This window comes from Alosa sapidissima, chromosome 19 (genome assembly GCF_018492685.1).
Source record: "Alosa sapidissima isolate fAloSap1 chromosome 19, fAloSap1.pri, whole genome shotgun sequence".
In the NCBI taxonomy this organism is placed as follows: domain Eukaryota; kingdom Metazoa; phylum Chordata; class Actinopteri; order Clupeiformes; family Clupeidae; genus Alosa; species Alosa sapidissima.
This window is the reverse complement of record NC_055975.1, coordinates 5022202-5040184: the sequence shown is the minus strand read 5'-3', so window position 1 is coordinate 5040184 and position 17983 is coordinate 5022202. Positions and strand designations below refer to the sequence as shown.

The window sequence follows — 17983 nt, the reverse complement described above, 5'->3', positions numbered from 1 at the left end:
CACTGAGGCTGTGCTCTGTGGAGAAGACCGAGGCACAGTCTGCCTGGAGAGGCACATGCTACCAGTGAATACAAATTTGTTCATGGAGAAAAAAGTGAGCAACATTCTCAACAGTTTCACTGGTTTAGTGAGTCAGGGGGCAGAAAACTTTGACAGAGAATTTGCATTCATTAACCAGCCTCAGTAAGCACACCAAATTCATTTTCCTACTGTCTAATATCTGTAATATTCAACTCAAGCCAGCAGCAAAACACAGGAGTACCCCTCAAAAATCCATTTGTCAGCAGTTGTATCAGCCTGTCTCTCTTTTTTATAAATATTTTTATAAAAAAACACAGACACTATAGAATCCTGACAGGCTTTGACCTGTTCTCTGAGGAGTGACAGTGTCATTGCACCTGCCTGAATAGGCAAGGGAGGGAACAGCAAGGATTTGAACCTCTCGTCTGGTTTCCACTGTGAGGATGTCAGAGTCGCTGCTGTCACCCACAGTGACAGGCTTGTGGCAGAGCATTTCCTCCAGATTATCCTGCTCTCTTGGGGCACACACACTACCCTACCAGAGTGCTGCTGGTAGCTCGGATCATTGGAGCGAGAGGCATACGAGGACCCTTTTCTCTTCCAGGTATCAGAGTCACTGTTGCTTCCAGTGCTTGCCGAGCCCCATGCCTCCTCAGGTAACCCCCCCCCCCCCCCCTCGTCATCAGGCCCACCGATTGAAGAGATGCTCTTGCTCTTTCTTTGTGTTTGCATACCAAAATGTGCCAAGTAGACACTCCAAACAGATAGGGAAAATAGAGGAAAAATAGCCCTTGAGCAAATTCTGAGATCCGTTGAATCAGATAAATGCTTCCCGCCTCTGTGTGTAGAGAGAGAGAAAGAGAGAGAAGGGGGGGGGGTTAGGGAGAGAGAGGGAGAGGTAGAGAGAGAATGAACAAACAAAACAATGGGGACCAACATGAAGGACCTGACTGATGACAGGATTTGGGCTTTTTGTGTGGAAGTGGAATGAACTTGAAAGTAAAAAGCCTGCCAATTCCACTGCAATTTCCTGTGATGTCAGTGTTGGCAGACAGAAAGGAAAAGAATTTGAAGGCAACATTACCGTTTGATGTGAAGGCAAGCAAAAAGATTGCCTGTGAAATGAAAGAAGGAAAATGTGTCAACAAGCCAGGAAGAAACCATTACTGGTCGTCACTGCTTGTTTTTACCCATTTGGCTAAGTTAATAGAATCTAACCATTAAATTGGAGAGGGAAACATTGCCTTGTCCACCACTGTTCTTTTCTTTTACAATAAGGGGCTCTTTCCTTTTAGCTCTCTCTCCTTTCTGCTGGGAGTCTGAGGCAACTAATGGGTTTTTATTGAAAGAAAGACCTGTAGCTGCCTTTACTGTACCCTCAGTCTCCACCCCCATCACCAGCCACACATTTAACCTTGAAGCAAGATGTTCCCTGAGTGTTCCCTTTCTCCTACCTATAAAAAGTTGGGTGCTCTTCGCCAAATGGAATCCCATAACCTTGTGCCAAACTGTATTGACAATCTGGAATTAAAGCTGTAATTTATTACATTGATTGGGTAACTCTTCCATCATGGTTAGGAATGCTCTGAGCCAGCTGAATCACTTAGGAGCTAAGACATTGTCTTTGAGGTTAATGTACTGTATGCTGGTCAGCTAGAGTGATGGCTATGAGGAACGTATAAATTACCAAGTGCTGCAGACAGGGAGGCTGGGCAGATGGGGGGAGGTGGGCTCTTTGAAAGGCTTTTGAAATGTTGGAACCAGGTCTTCAAAGTCCCCGGTACGTCTATTCGTTTGCTCTGGGACCCCAGGCATTTCTCAACGACAATTAAAACAGGAGACATTAAGGGCAGGCAGGCAGAGGAAGAGAAAGAGGAGAGGGAGGGAAGAAAAGAGGACGTAGCCTCGATATGGTGGCTGATTAATTAAGGTTTCTCTTGCAGCAGAATAGATGAAGTTTCAGGATCAATTAATTAGTGAGCACCCAACGAGCATCAATGGCTCTAATGGCCTGCTCTCATTTGTAACTTTTATTAGCCTACAGTTCTATCGGCCAAGCCAATCAACTTTGAGAAGGGAAACACCTTACATCCATTAGATTCAGATAAAATAGTCCATCTACACCATCTCTCTTCAAGACCGCTCATGTTTATGGAGCATATAGTTTACCAGCTGATTTGTTGGTCATCTTACTGTTCGTGTAAACTGTTTTATTCTATTTTTATTTGTATCCCTCCTAGCTGGTGTGAAATGTAGGGATTAAGGTGTCTGCATTAGTTAATGTGTAGGAGGTAGATAGACATGCATTTTTGATGAGATAATGACAAAGACTAATTGTCACTATTTGTGAAATCTGTGTGCACAGTATGTTTCCCAAACTAACAGCTTATTTTCATTTGCAGTGAAAGCCAGGGGAAATCCTGAAGACTGCTCCATTTTTGCAAACGGGGAGAAATATTGATGTGTATTTGTGTGTGGAGGAGGTGTGTGTGTGTGGCCTGGGTCTGGGTCTGGGTGTGGACTGGGTGGGTTGAGGATGCCTTATGACAGTTAGAGAGATTAGTTTCTCCTGTAATTGGCTGTCCAAAAAATTCATCTTCATTTCCAGCGTGATCACAAATTCACAAATTGATTTTCCAGGGTCACTTTTGCAGGATTGGAGTTGCTATTGCTGTGTAAGCCCCCGCTGTGAATGTTCGCTGTTTCTAGAGGAAATGTTGTCACATTTTCAGCCTTCAGATCCAGTATGTCTGGCTTTTAGTGACTAACTTTTAGCCAGTTGTACATGTCGGTGCCTTGTGCTAATATTAGACAAAAGTCTAGCAAACATTCTATTTTTATTTCTCGGCTCTTCCCTTCACGATTGCAAAATGAACATCTAGGAAATGTGTTGAGCCTGTATGTGTTGAAGTGTATGATTGAATTTGACCGGTCAAAATATTAACACGGAAGTATCTTAAATTATAGACATTTGGCAGACACAGCTTTTTTTTAAACTCCTATGACTGTGAACATGTTTTATGGTGAAGTGTAGTATAATTCTATGTTCTAATTTGAACCACAAATTACAATGTGTGGTGTTTGGCCATCAATATGGGGTTAGCAGTCACAGTTAAAGTTCAAAGTGAAAGGGATAATTGACATAAGTGTCACATACTTTAAGTCAGGCTTTGGAACACTTTGGTGATTTATTCACGTAAAGGTCTCTGGCTAGTCATTTTTGCCCTCTTGTACTATATTCTTGCTTTGTAACGCTATATTCAAAAGAGCGTCGACAGTGATTCCAGCACATTACGTGAGGGCAGAGTGTTTTATTTTCCTTCTGCTCTGCATGGCTTGCCATTTGTTTCCCCGTTGTGATATTAAATTGTGCTGATTTCCACACAACAAGCTTTCTCAACATTTAAACTCCGGCCAACAGCACCACTCTGTCCATGGGGTTTTTCCACTTCTTCTGGCTCCAGTCTTAAGTGTGGGCCTGAAGTGTGCTGATGCTGGGGATTGTGGTTGCGCTGTTCCCTGTTTGGCAGTCAAGTGAAGCCTTTCGCAGCCTTGCTGCTGGGATTTGAGGAGACTGGGAAAGCCTCCCATCCTTTCACTGCAGGATCAGGAGGCTAAATTCCCTCCCAAAGATGTAGGCTTATTCAGGATCGACCAGCGGAATGAGACCCATTTTCTACACATGAATCAGAATTTTCTCTTTCTGGATCCTGTTTTTTTTTCTGTGTCCTTTCTCTTGTGTTTTTTCCCCCTTTCTTTCATTTTTCCCCTACATTTCTTGGCCATGAAATGGGGTCAAAAGTTTAATGGGGAAAACATTTGAATTGGTGGCACTAAACCAGAGCCTCGGAGCTGGAGCTCACACATTTTTAGAGAGCATTAACCCCTGGTCCTCTTTCAGCATCTCTATTGGAACAGTGATGGGGCAATCGCCACGACAAATCTGGCCTGCAGTAATGGGCGTGTTAGAAGCGGATGCTGTCATTTTTAGCTGCTGATTGAAGCGTGTAAATGGCACAGCAGAGGCTTGATGCGTCTGCCCAGCTGAGAGTAGACACGAGGGAGGTAGAACAACAGGGGTGCCCAATTTAGTGTCTAAATGGGACACAATCAGGGCCCTTTCAATTTGGCCTCTCTAAGGCCTGTTATTTTGGATTTATCATAAGAGAAGTCAGTGTCTCCCCATTTCGATGTTTTAGTGCTCAAGTTTCAAAAAATAGAAGCTAGCAGTTTGCGTCCACTGTCAATATATTTTTTGGTAACCAGACATTAACTGCATAAGAGGGTGAAGGGGACTATGCACCATTGGTCAGGAAAATATTAACGGGGCACACAGTTAGGACCCTTATTCAAGATCTTACTTATTATCTTATTTCCTTATTATCATGCAACGTTCTCTCCACTACATTTGGGTCACAGAATATAAGCCTTTTTCCTCCATATCAGTCTTGTCTTGATGTTAAATATGGCTATTCATCACCCTGTCATACAGCATATTTTTCTCTGCAGTGGCAGCTCGTTGCTCGTTTCTGTGGCGACTCCTGTTAGCATGGCCGAGCGTTTGCCTCGCGCTTGTTACTTCGCTTTGTTTGGCCGAGCTCTCCAAGGGCAGCTCATTCTTGAAGTGTCAAGTGGCTTGTGTGCGCAGAGGGGAGAGGGGAGATCAAACACGTCGAGCCGGAGGTTAGTCACCTTGCAAGAGTGGCGATGTAATCTCTCCTCCCCTATGTTTAATCATGAGGAGAAATTGTTTATCGTCTCCGAGCCACGCATCTCATTCGGGCCTGCTTGCAGCCTTCTGCTTTCAGCAAATTAAAAGGGAAATGTGGGGTTTAAAGAACACTTCTCTCCTGGGTATTCCCTGAGCCTGCGTGTGCCAATTTGAAGTGAAGTGTTGGTTGATCTTATTTCGTTACTAGCAAGCTTAGTGCAGCTGGAGGAAAGGTTAATCTATCTATATTCAGCAATCACTACAATATGAACGTCCCTCTGTGCCAGTACAGAAAAATACTTATTTAGTCTAGTTTTAACTTCAGTATGCTGCACTTAGTGTAGTCGACAAATAAAAGTTCACAGATTTGAAATTCAAATGAAACAGTTAAGTTTCATTTGAATGAAACAGTTAAGTTCGAGGACTAATCCAATTTGTCCAGTTTACATGTGTGCTGTATGAACTGTCTGAATGCAGTGGAGCTGCACAGTATATGAAGTCGGATTGAGACCAGAGTAAACACAAGTAGTAGATTGCACAAATAAAGGCTCAATACATTGTCCTCTTTGTGTCGTTCCCAATAGCCAACTGCAACTGTGTCTTAAGTCGAGTCCGAAAACTCTCTGAGGAGGGGCTCTTGTTTTCCCATCCGCCTCGTCACTGTGCACTACTGGTCAGTCTTGTCAGGTGCCATGGTGGATCAGCGGTGTCCCTTCCTCCCCTCTGCATTCGTCACACTCTGATGCTGATCGGAGCCGAGCGTGGCCGAGGCGCTAGTCGCAGGAATCTGCTAGTGCTAATGCAGCCCCCTCAATAATCCTGTCATGTCCGTGTGGAGTGCTTAATGCTCCGACGTCTCTCTGGTTGGCTGGCTCCATATGTCATTCAAATGGGGGACCTGTGCGTTGGCTTGGGACAGACACGCAGCCAGCCATGGCACTCAGGCGATAAAATTATGAAAACTCTGTGCTCATTGGACCAATTGAATAACAAGCAGTTTTCGCCTCTGATCGGCCTAAATGCTCGGAACTGGTTGCTTATGGAGTGATGTGGATGGGTGATGTTGCTATGTTTAAGGCTGAGCAGGTTTTTGGAGACAGCATCTTTCTTAGCTTGTGTTGGTGTAGTTCTTGGGGAAAAAAAGCCTGGTCTTGCAGCCAGATGAGAAATGTGTTATGGGCCTGCTATTTGGGGATGGCAATAAATCCTTCTATTACTATTGTTTTCCTTCGGTTTTTATGTGTGTAATTTTTCCCCTATGTTTTTTGTTGTTTTTTCTCTGTTTGTTCATTTTTTTTTCATCTTGTTTTGAGCGTTCCATTATTTATGCTGCTTGATATTCAAGGCCCTTAAGAATTCTGAAGCATCACTCTAGGTTTTAGTTTAGAGTCTGACCTGATTCCTCTCCTTTTCCGTCAAGCTATTTTTACACCTTCAGGAAGCACACCTGAACAGAGAGGTGAGCTTGCTTTTTCTGTTCTTTTACCCCTCTGGTAGGGTCAATCAATATTATTACACAACCCTGTACACAGACAGTGCCCGCATCTCTCCCTATTTACTGGAGCAATAGTGCCAGCACCACTGATCCCAGTAGACCATTATCTATGCTAACTATAACCTATAAGAAATGAGCATTTGTGTGTTTTTGCTTTCTGTGAAGGCCATATGTGAGCCTGTGTGTGTATATGTGTGTGTGCTATTGTGAATGAGAGTGTATTTGTGTCTTCTTTTGTTTTGTTTTTTATTTTATTTATTTCAAATTTGTTGCAGAAATGTGTGCAGGCAGACTAACAAGTGTCTCATTAGGCTGGTGAAATGCTGTGAAATCAGATGACTTGGCATTGGGGTTAATAGCCTATCTTTGCCCATGCCAGCAGAGCCCCTCCATTCATTAGAGCATGCAGCCAGCCACTGTGACCTCCTCGCCATGTGTCAGGCCCACACTGAAATATTGTGTCTCTCTGACAGCCTTTCGTGGAGACACATAAATGCCACATAATCCTTTCATCTGACAATCGTCCTGATGGTGTGACAGCATTCTGTGTAAGCTCGGGCAAAGAGCGGTGACCAAAAATAACGCTCTGCTCCCGCTGAACAGCATCAGGGAACATATTTAGGCATTTCCCCGAAAGAGCAGTCAGTCGGTCAGGCACCAATGGGTCATAGGCTTGGCTTTACATGCCATGTTTAACGAGACGCGGCAAACATCTTTGGCGGAGATCGGAAAGCACTGAAATCAGAAAAAGAGACACAACTGGACAGCTCTTTGCTGTGATCTGCATGGCTAAGCCCACATTTTTAGGCCCCAGTGACCCTCGGAATAGCCTCTCGTGGAGTGTTGGAGAGGCAGGCCAAGCAGCTGCTCATTAGAAAGTGTTACATAAGTGAGAGCAAGAAGGCAGCAGGGGGGGTTGGGGGGGGGGGGTAGTTTGGTGGCTGCGGCGGCTGGGCTCAAGTGTTCGCCACAGCTGTATTTGACGGCATGGCGGCAGCGTGGGGAGAGCGCATTCCAAAGGCAACACCAGATATCTGGCTCGACTTAAAAGACCTTCACCTCCCCTTCTCCTAACCCCCGCCAAATAGAGGAAACATTGAGTCGAGCGTCTAGCCTCGTGTCTCCGCCGGGCCCAAATGAGACTGGATCAGACCTTAAAAAACGACAATAAAAGGCTCAGCCAGGGCCTTTTTTGTGTGTGTTGTTTTTTAGTTGTTTTCCTTTTTTTGTCTCCCCTTTAATCACATTGTGTAATATGTCTGATGAAAACCACTGGCTAATTGACTGGTTATTGCTGGGATTAGTCAGCCCGGCGGTATTGTAAGGCTCTGTTGCTCATTGTTGGCAAGCCCCTCTGCCTCCATTCATCTCCTGTCACCATTGTGGCATGGATTCCTTATCCGCTAGTCCATGTCTGTAGTCTGTTGACTGTTTTGCCAATTAGGCTGTATTGGCACTTTGGCAGTGCACAGGACCTGAAGGGTTTGCCACGTTCCCTGCTGCTTTGTGACCTCACTTTGGCACGAGGGCTCTGCCAGAACACTGTAGCACTGTGAGCAGCAGGCTGCCAGGATGACGTGTTGTGTTGGACAGGTGGGAACATCATTCCAGTGTAAATAAAGCTTGCTCCCACGCAGTTTGCACAGCTCTCAACACCCCCCCCCCCCCCCCCACACACACATTCACACGCACTCCCCTTTTTAACAAACTCCACAGGGATTTTTGTGGATCCAGTCCACCCCACAAAGTAGCATGTGGCTCCTGCTCCTGCTATTGAAACTGTTTGTCTCGATGTCTTACAGGCTTAGGAGCTGTTTCCCCTCAGAGTAGAACTATGTTGCAGATGTCTTGATAGTACAGCGTTAATTTTGATTTCATGTGTTTTGTTTAGCTTTATTGCGGCACATGGTTTTAAATGGTCATGCTCCCTACGGTCCTCTTTGACTCATGATGACTTTACAGCATAATAATCATTTCTGAGAACGATTCAGTGAATTACTACAAACTGAGCAATGTACAGTCTCATAATGTCCATTCTGTTTTCTTTTTCAGCAGGTGCCTCCCCAGTATGGCCAGCAGGGAATGGCTGCATATTGCCAGCAGGGCCAGCCACCATACTTTAACCAGTCCCAGCAGCAGCAGCAGCAGCAGCAGCAGCAGCACCAGTCAGGCACCCCAGCCCAGCCAGTCTACCTGCCACCCCGTCCTCCACCACAGCAGGTAAGAGTGCCGACTGCAGACGACCCCCTCCTGATCCTGTCCCTTCTTGGAAACAGTGGGCAGAGAGCAGCTCGTGGGCCAGAACCTCTGATTACTTGTCCAGATTATTCATGAGTTCTATTTCTGGCTGTTTCCTACTCGGAACTGCACACTCCCACTGTTTCAGACCACAAAGGCATAACTCTGGCTCGCCCTCTCACACCAGGGCTGTCATCGGTGTGGCCAGAGGGGCTGGGGTGGGCGTGGGCTCACAGAGGAATGGTTCTCTAGTTTATGATAAGCTCACAGATGGTTTTGTTTCCTCCAATGGTTTGTGCAAGTATGTGGAGAAATGGCCCTTTCCCATTTTCTTTCCTTTTGATTTCCACATGGTTGCGTAGCAAGATGACAGTTTTTGTTATTGTGTTGTTGACACTGGCAAATAACACTGGTTTCCTATTGCTGGTGAGCGCAAACTGTGTGTTGTACTGTCTCACTGCTATTTATGCGTATCCTGATGCAAAACACAAGTATGCTGGTGTGGGAAGACAAGCAAATAAATGCACATAAAAACATCCCATTAAAAATATGTGGTTGAGTCCTGAAAGCATTCGGCCTAGAAGAGGGAGTCCATGTGTTTCTCGTTGTCTCTGGCGCGAAAGGAATCTGCCCATCTGAAGTGACCTCTGTTGGCCGACTGGAGGGAACTTGGCTGGAGGAGGCTGCTCTGGAGACGGGGAGGATGGCGTCTCTTGCGTCAGCCACAGAGGGGGGTGGAGAGGAGTGGAGCGCTGCCTTCGGAGCTCTTGAGGTCAGCGTGAAGGGGCGGTAGCGGTGGTGGTGGCGGCGTGGACTTTATGAACTTTGGGAGACCTCAAACTAGCCACGCAGTGTTCAGTCCGAGCACATTTAAAGAATGCAGAGGGTTGTGCAAGGCTGGCTGTGTGCAAGAAGCCATTCTGGCTCTTGAAACTCGCCTGGCCTTTCCTGTCAGTGTTGGACTCTAGGTTAGTGCTCTTTTTCCTTCTTCCTCAAAGGGCGATGGCATTAATCAAATCCAACTCTTTATCTTTTTAGTCCCTCTCTTCCTGGCTGCCCATACTTAAGGGCTGATGTAGGTCAGGCAGGCTCCAGGCTATTTGTATTCAGGAATAGTAAATTATCCATGGGAGCTCTTTGTGGAGAGAAAAGCTTGACCTTTGGATAACACCTTGGACTGATCTGGTTTGTACAATTCTGCTGGAAAAAAAGTAGTTGTTCGAGTTGCATGATGATAACAGTGCTCCGCTGGACAAGGTAGACGCACTATATTACCCTTGATTCCTGAGTCATTTTTCAAAGAGGAATAAGTGCCTGCCTTCCCTGGCCTCCCGCTCAGAGGGCGCCATCTTCAGCCTGACCCAGATTTTATTGACCCACATCCTTTTTTTCGGTGGACTTTAAAAAGTCATCCCTTTATGGTTCCAACAGTTTGATTCCAGATTTATTGGCTCTGCTGCTGCCTCCATTAACCTGTACTGCGCGACAACCTCCAGTCGACTGAGCTGTTCAGTTTCCTGTATGGCTTTGTGTATGCCATTGAACCTGAAGCTAAATTGGAAAGAGGACAGTTTTACTTTACAGTCACATCAAGTTTAATGACAGGGGTGTTATATTTGACAGCTTGACACTGTTACCAGTGCAGGGAATGAGCTTTTTCTGAACCATGTTGGAGGTTGTAAGATTGGTGCTTCCACAGACTCACTGAAGCATGGCTTGATACTGGAATGACTTACCTGGCAATAATGTTTGTCTTGTATTATTATGACCTATAATGTATCTGTAGATGTATCTGTATTTATATTAAAACAGTCATAACATCAGTATATTCCCTTTATATAATAACATTCAACATGTAGAGTATGTGCTGTAATATGAAATAATTTCTCCAGACTTTAGACTAATAGTTTGCCAATAATTGATATCTGCATTTCTAACTTTGCTAAACCTTGAGTAGTCACTGGGGTTTAAATCTGAGAAATTGTGCTATAGGAATTCTGGACTTGACTAGAATCACTTTACAAGAGTTCTACTTCTGATCACCTTGACTTTTCACTGCAGATAAAAAAGATATTGTCAGTATTCAGCCATGCAGCTATGCAAGAAAAGAATGCCTCTAAGGAGCCAGGTCCTTTATTCTGTGACCTACTCAGCGATGCATTAGCCATTGTGTAGCGTTCCTGCAAAAAGCCAAAGTTGTTTCAGTTTTTATTACCTGAAGACTTGCCCTTAAGAGAGGTTGCAAAAGTGAAATGTTTCCTTTCGGTCCTATCCAGACAGATTAGACATGGCGTTTGACATGGTTCGATTGGGGGGCTTGGCTCTCCTAAGACCTACCGGTGTCTGTGCTGATACAGAGTCTGCTCTTTCTGCCTGACCTTTTGTTATCTTCATAGGAAGCTGCTTTGGTAAGCGAAGGAGCCAGGTCCAGGGTTTATACCCATGGCCACTCACAGGTCTTATCTTCATGGGGAAGCTCAGACTGGGACTAGCTGTTCCAGGTTGTGGATTTATTTGTCCTGCTGTCCGTCTCAATGGCTTCAGAAACTCTGCTGGGTGCTGTGTTTTTGCTCCCTGAAAAATGCAATTTAACCGCCACTTAGATCAGATGGAGCGAAACCAGCAGAATTTTCAATGTAAAAAAAAAAAGGTTGGGAAAATCCTGTCAGCAATGTGCTCAAATGCCTCTCGGATTTATTTACATTTGCTAACGAATGTGACCTTTTGCCACACGTTTGTTGTGGTGTCTGGATGCTTTGTTGTGTCTGGTGCGGGTTGTTTGAATGACAGTTGCAGCAAATCCTATTTTCTCCTTACTTAAAGAGACCAGCACTGGCAAGGCTGCGCTTAGCAACTGGCTCTTTAATCTCTGCTGCTGTTTCCTCAACGACCTCTGATTGTTTCCGCACGCCTCCCTGTGATTGGCACGCTGTCGGCTTTTTACGGCACTTCCAGGACGCCTCTCGACTGATCCAAGTAGACCAGGAAAGAGAAAAAGAGATGCCCACAGGCAGGAAGTGTGACTGAAGGAACAGGGCAAGCTTTGTTCCTGAGATAAAGAGCCGCACGGCAAGGTGGCTGTAAGTCCTGCCGAGTAGCGAACACAGAAATCGCAGATGGCACTGGAAGGGCCTCGCTGTCATCCCCGGTGCTAATTTAACTCCACAAAGTGACTTTTGTGTTGGTTCGCCTCTGTTGTCTCAGTTGCACGGGGTGTCCTATCATAGACCTGTTCCCGATATCAGTCAGTGCCCTGAAAAAAATAAAACACCCCTGAAAAAGAACTCTTTGAGAATGTCCTTACCTTTTCCCTTTCACAAGCTGGCAGCATCAGCGGCGTTCAAACACAAAACAGAAAAAAGACAGAAAAAATGGCGAGACAAAACAAAAAAACAAAAGAGTTGCGTCAGCTCAGAATTCATCAGTGTTCCTCAAAGGGATGTGACAGGCCTTTTTCCCAATGTCAGCTTCTCAGAAAAACCTCCTTTATTCCAGATGACGGAAGTCACATTCACTAACCCGCATTAAAAAATAGGGTTCTGGCAGTGTGGCTGGAGTTCCATATGCCGGCTTTTCAAGGGGATATGCTCATTACAGATATGATTATTTTGTCTTCCATTATTATTATTATTATGATGATGATGATGATGATTATTATTATTATTATTATTATTATTATTATTATTATTATTATTATTATAATATTCCTGCATTTTTTTGCAAGCAATAACAATATTATTTTGATGTACTGTGCCTTAAAATACTGTTTCTCAGTGCAAAAGGAAGACATTTTGGAAACAGAACTCAGAAAGGATTAAACTGTCTCCATTTAAAAAAGGCTTTTTTGTACCACATTATTATACACATTATACACATTTTTGTAAACATGAGCTCTGTAGTGCAGCAGACTGGATTCATGGAATAGTTGCGCCAGCTAAAGAGGCAGAGTGCTGCTGCGTGATCGGCATCCTTCTCGCTGCTTGCCCTTGTCTCTCTGCTTGTGTATGTGCGGGAGGATGTAGCCACTCGGCCCCCAGAAGAGTGAAGCACTCTCAGGCCGTGGAGCCCTTTTTCCTCCCCCCAGACCTGAGTGGTGGGGCGAGTGGAAGTATGAATTGTGAAGAGCGTGCGTGTGTGTGTGTGTGTGTGTGTGTGTGTTGAGGAGGTGAGGGTGGGGGGTGTACGTCTGCACAGCAACAGTCAGGGTCTGCAGTGGTGGAGCCAGCTCCTTTCCCTGTGTATTCAAATTACACAAGGTTAATTAAAACGCTGTGGCATGCGCCGGCTGCCCGTCCGTATCGCCTTCCCCACTCCCCACGCCGGCATTTTTAATCAGCGCCCGGCGATTGCACGGCCCCGGACTCTGAAGGAGGATGCTGTGGCAGCCACGGCGACGGGGAGGAGAGGCAGGGCCATTCAAAGTTCAATGTCATTAATTGGTCAGCATTTGAATATTAGCTAAGAACCCGCTTAATTAACTGGATAATAAAAGCTGGCCTGGATGGGAGGGAGAGTGAGGAGAGCGAAGGAGAGAAAGGTGGAGAGGGGGAGGTGGAGGGGAGCAGGGTTAGTGCGGCAGGAAATAGAGGGCACATCGTTCGGAGAGAGCCGGTCTCGCCGCGATAAGAGGGACCCGTTCATGTGAAAGGTCTCGGCACTGTAATTTGCGGGAGCTGCTTTTAATTGTCATAACCTTTTAAATGGCATAGTTTATCGGAGTCCTCTAAATGTCCTGCTGTAATGTTGCCAGCCCTGCAAGAAAGAGTGGCACTCTCCCCAGCTACAGCCAGCACAGAGTTACATGTATTTTAAAAAAATAATATGGCTGTTTTTTTGTATGCTTCTTTTTTTCAACCCCCCCGCCCCCCCCCCCAAAAAAAAACAACAAAAACACAAAGGTATTTCTTTTGTCTTCTATTTTTCCATATTTTTTTTCCTGGTGTACGGTGTACCATCGTCCTTTTCGCCTCGGTGATGCTGCATGCTAATTGCGTGCCGAATTTTTATCTCCACCTTTCTATTTGTGTTTGTTTGTGCTGTTAGTGCATCTCAAATGCAGATTTGGATGCTGTGGCCAGCCTTAATGAAGCTGCTCGCTGAAAAGAGGGTTAGTATTTAGTGCAGTGCTTTCCCTTGGGGCCTCATTTAGTAAACATTTGTAAAAACGCTCCTAAATTTGTCCTTGCGCATGCACCGTTCTGGCGCACACCGACTTCTGCATTATCAAAGCCCCGATCGTGCTGCCGTGGCGGCTATTGTTCCACCATCGCCTGCGCAGAACAAGGGCGACGTTTGCATACAAAACGGCCCCAACGGGGAAGTTTTGATAAATGTGGCTTCTCGCAGGTAATTATTCATGCACGGTTCTCCTTCGGCGAAGCATAATGGGCCACCAAACAAACAAAGACGGAGAGGAAACTCCACTCCACCTGACGAAACAGAGTGCTACATGACTCACCAGAGAGTGTGGGGAGCGACACGCTGGACGTCAAATAACATGAAATACAAAAAAAAATCCGCCCTAACCGCAAAATGACATTCCGCAGTTAGCACTGGTACATCAGAGCGACTCGCAGGGGAGCATAGGGATGAAATGGGCTTATTATGGGCTGGATCCAGCTGCTTGGAGGGAGGTGTCTGTTCTCTCTGGGGGGGGGTGGCAGGCCACCGTTGTACCTGCTTTGTGAGAAAGGTCAGGGGATTGCTCGCTTAAGAATCCAATCTGAAGGACATTGTATTTGAACACGGCTGTACAGCTGTATCCATTAAGGGCCGACCGTGAAGTGCGGAGATCCCAGCTTGTCAGCTTGACATAGAGAGGCCCAGCAGCGTTACAATACAATACCCGTGCGCTCTCCCCCCTCCTGCTGCAGACCACTGACTTTAACTGCTTCAGAGCCAAGCACGACACACAGCCCACTCCCCTCACTCCTAACATGAAATGTCCTACTATAACTGGAGTCAGTGAAGGAAGAAAGGACAATCTATTGAAGAAATGTCATATATATAAATCTGTTTTTTTTTTTTAGGGATATGAGCAACCAGGCAGTCAGCCTATTTCAAGCTCTCCTCATTCACACAGACACATACACAGAAAAGAAAGGGGAAAAAAAGATACAGTTTGGTTAAAAAAAATACATGCTGCTACACAGACAGACACTGTTTCGGAGGAGAACTCAAATGTTTTGTCAGTCACCCGCATTCTTTTCTTGTGTTCTGAAAGGAGTGTGTCGTGTGCTGTAGGTTTCTCTGATCAAAGATGTCATTTTTTTTTTATTCGGAGCCCTTGATTTGGAGCATCACAGAGCTAATAAGATGTGCCAGTCGTCCCTGGCAGCTCCTCTCCACATCCTGCAATATTGTGCAACTTGCTGATTGCTTCAATTATGAAACTCCAATTTGAAGTGCCATTGTTGTCTCAGCTAATGACGCAAGGGGAGCATGAATATGGATGGGCCGCATCTCCCACCGCCATCCTTGTAATCTGTCATCTCACTGAGACGCCTTTGTTTTGCTTAAGACGGCTGTGTGTGTGTGTGTGTGTGTGTGTGTGTGTGTGTGTGTGTGTGTGTGTGTGTGTGTGTGTGTGTGTGTGTGTGTGTGTGTGTGTGTCTCAGTTGTGTGTTTGTTTGTTTTTAAGGCTGTTTTTTGTCACAGCTTTTCTGTACCCATGAAAAGAAAGCCACTAAAAATACTTTGTTTGACTGGAGTGGTGTATCCACATAGACATAGACTGAGCACCTGAGAAGAACTGCATTGGTGCAGTAACCATGGAGTTTTTCAAACGCTACTCTCCTCGCCTGCCTGAAATGTTGTGTTTACCTCTTATTGTGATTCTCACTCTCTTACCCTCTTATTCTCTCATTCTCTCCCTCTCTTTCTTAAGCACTCCTCAAAATGCACCCTACCCCTCCTCTATCCCCCAAAAGAGCCTGGTGCCCCCTTGTATTTGTGGCTGACAAGCTCCGAAGAGCTGCCCAGTTTAAATCAGAAATGACTGTCCTCCAGGGCCCCTGGGATGCGCCAGGGCCACGGGGCTTTTTAAAGACATGCAATTAAGCTTAATTTTTAATGAATATTAATGGAATTAGTGGCAGATTTGGCGGAGATCTGCATCCGAAGGTGTGGGAATGACTAATTCATTTGGTAGTCATGAGGAGTCTGCCGACGGGGGGAGTGAGGGATAGATGGATGAGGGGAGGAGAGAGAGAGGGAGAGAGAGGGTGGGAGGGAGGGAGGGAAAGATGAGTGGTTGGCTGAAAAGGACTGAAGGAAGAGAGAAGGATGAGTAAAAGGTAAAAAGGAAATGGAGGGAGATGAATGGAAGACTTATTTTGCTGAAGCATATAGACATATATATATATGTGGTAGCAGAAGTTGACGATGTGTTCTTTAATCTTCTTTCTCTCTGTCTGTCTCTGTCTTTAATCTTATTTCTGTCTGCCTATGAATGTGACCTCTCCTTTCAAGCATGGTGAATCAGCCCATTTAAACCTCTCAATGATGCCCCAGAATTATATACTTCCCTTTGATACGATTGAATTCCCACATTTTTTTACATTCTTACTAGGATTCTCAAAGAAAACTCCTTTCATTTTCTTTTACAACCATATTTTGAATAAGGAAAAATGTTATTTTTTTATAGAAAGGTAAAGGTATTATACATTATTCATTACAGGTATTGTTATAGGTATTTTGATTTTGTTAGCCTAACCAGCAATACTAGGTCAGGAGATTTGTGTAACATGATGATTAAAATAGCTCTTAGATCAGAAGACAACATCTTACACAGTTATACTGCCTCCCTGAGGAGTTATACAAGGCACATTATTGGCCTGAAACGTGAAACTGCTCCATGAAGCCACAGAGCAACACACTGATCCAATGGAGAGTATAGACTTTCACACAGCACCAGCATCACAGTTAATTGTGCCGATGCTACATCAATACAGCCGTATCCACTCTAAACACAGTGCTTTGGCATCGATAGGGAACAGCACAAGCCCAGGACCAGAATTCACAGAGCTGAAATGGAATAGTTAGTTTACTGCAGTCTCCCATTTCCAGAGTAAATATGGAAAGGATTGACTATGGAACGTTTGCGGTCTTAAATCTTTACAAGACGCACTGAGCGTTATAGTGAAGTGGAGGCCAGTAAATGCGGTGCAGAGGTAGTAGGCAGTGCCGCTCATCCCTGTCTGACTGACTGACCTGAAAGTGACTCCTCACAGCCCAGAGAGCATACGAGGGCATGATCTGGCTGAACCGAAAGTGAAAGTAGGTGACTGTGATGTCAGATAGTAAACAGTGATGTGAGACTGACCTTGTTTTGACCCACTTCCAATGGCATTCCTCTTGAGTAAACAGACACACACACACACACACACACACACACACAATGTACACACACAAACACACACAGTCGCTCACACATGCCTGAGTAAATATTTGGCTTACATATGAGGAGTTTCCTCTGCTTTGAGTGGAAGCGGCACATGAGGTGAATGTGTGTGTGTGTGTGTGTGTGTGTGTGTGTGTTCACATGTTGTTTGAGGCCAGGCCAAAGAAAGCCACGCTTCATTGTACGTCTCTGCCTTCCTGAGCCCCCCACCTCCTCCTGATTGTTTATGTTGGGAAGTGCTGTATATTTTTACTAGAAGTATAACCCAGATGAATGACTTGCATTGCGGTCATAAAAATCCAGTTGTTGGGCTCGTGGCCAGTGAGTAGTGGAGTTCCAGTGGAGTTGAAAGAGCCGTTTCTGACACAAGGGCATCACCCTGCTGGCTGCTTTATGAGTGTTAGGATTCCTTTAAGGAGAGAAACAAATCTTGATTTGGCACCTCAGGTGAACGTAATGAAGATGAATGAATTTGTGTAAATCTCTCTCTCTCTCTCTTTCTCTCTCTCTCTCTCTCTCTCTCTCTCTCTCTCTCTTTCTCTCGTGAGTATGAGTTGTAGTGGAAGATGGCTTTGCAGAACATCCAGTGCCAACCAGTACAAAAGCAGGTTTTTTCATGAGAGAGAATTTTTAGTTGACCATACTACACCTGTAAAAATGTTCACTTAAGAACTGCATTTACAGGCCTTTCTTTTTATAGGCAACACAAATAAGGACAAAAATATGAGGGCAGTAAACCAACATACAAAAATCCATATTGATAATATTATCATTGATGATGTTGCAAAAATACAGTCTGTCTATTTATCGTCCTTCATCCATCTTTCATCTATCCACAAGAGTGTGCTAGGTTTCATTAGGCTAAAAAGTATAAATCAGCTGGTGGTAGGAAGCGATGATTGCAATAATTACTGGGATTTACCCTGTAATTACAAAATGAACTATTATACAGTACAGATGTACTTGTAGTGTGTAGCGTGAAGTGCACAGACTTCAGCAGAAGCAGGGGTGCATAGCCTGAGGTGTTAGTGCCACTGGTCTGGGAGCATTATCAGCATTACTGTACTCTGCCTCAGAGCTAAAGTGCTATCAAACAGGACTTTTGCATAATGGATCT

At 45.0% G+C, this 17983-nt stretch overlaps 1 protein-coding gene across 6 annotated transcripts in view; it reads left to right on the top strand.

Moving 5' to 3' along the window:
* Nucleotides 1-17983, top strand: part of LOC121693546 (AT-rich interactive domain-containing protein 1B-like) — a 148620-nt gene that overhangs the window by 22940 nt on the left and 107697 nt on the right. For 5 of the 6 annotated variants that reach the window (XM_042073069.1, XM_042073067.1, XM_042073068.1 and 2 more), the window contains exon 3: nt 8280-8447. In XM_042073069.1, coding sequence (XP_041929003.1) covers nt 8280-8447 — 168 coding nt within the window. The remainder of the gene's footprint in view (nt 1-8279; nt 8448-17983) is intronic. The other variant, XM_042073064.1, reaches the window with a different exon arrangement.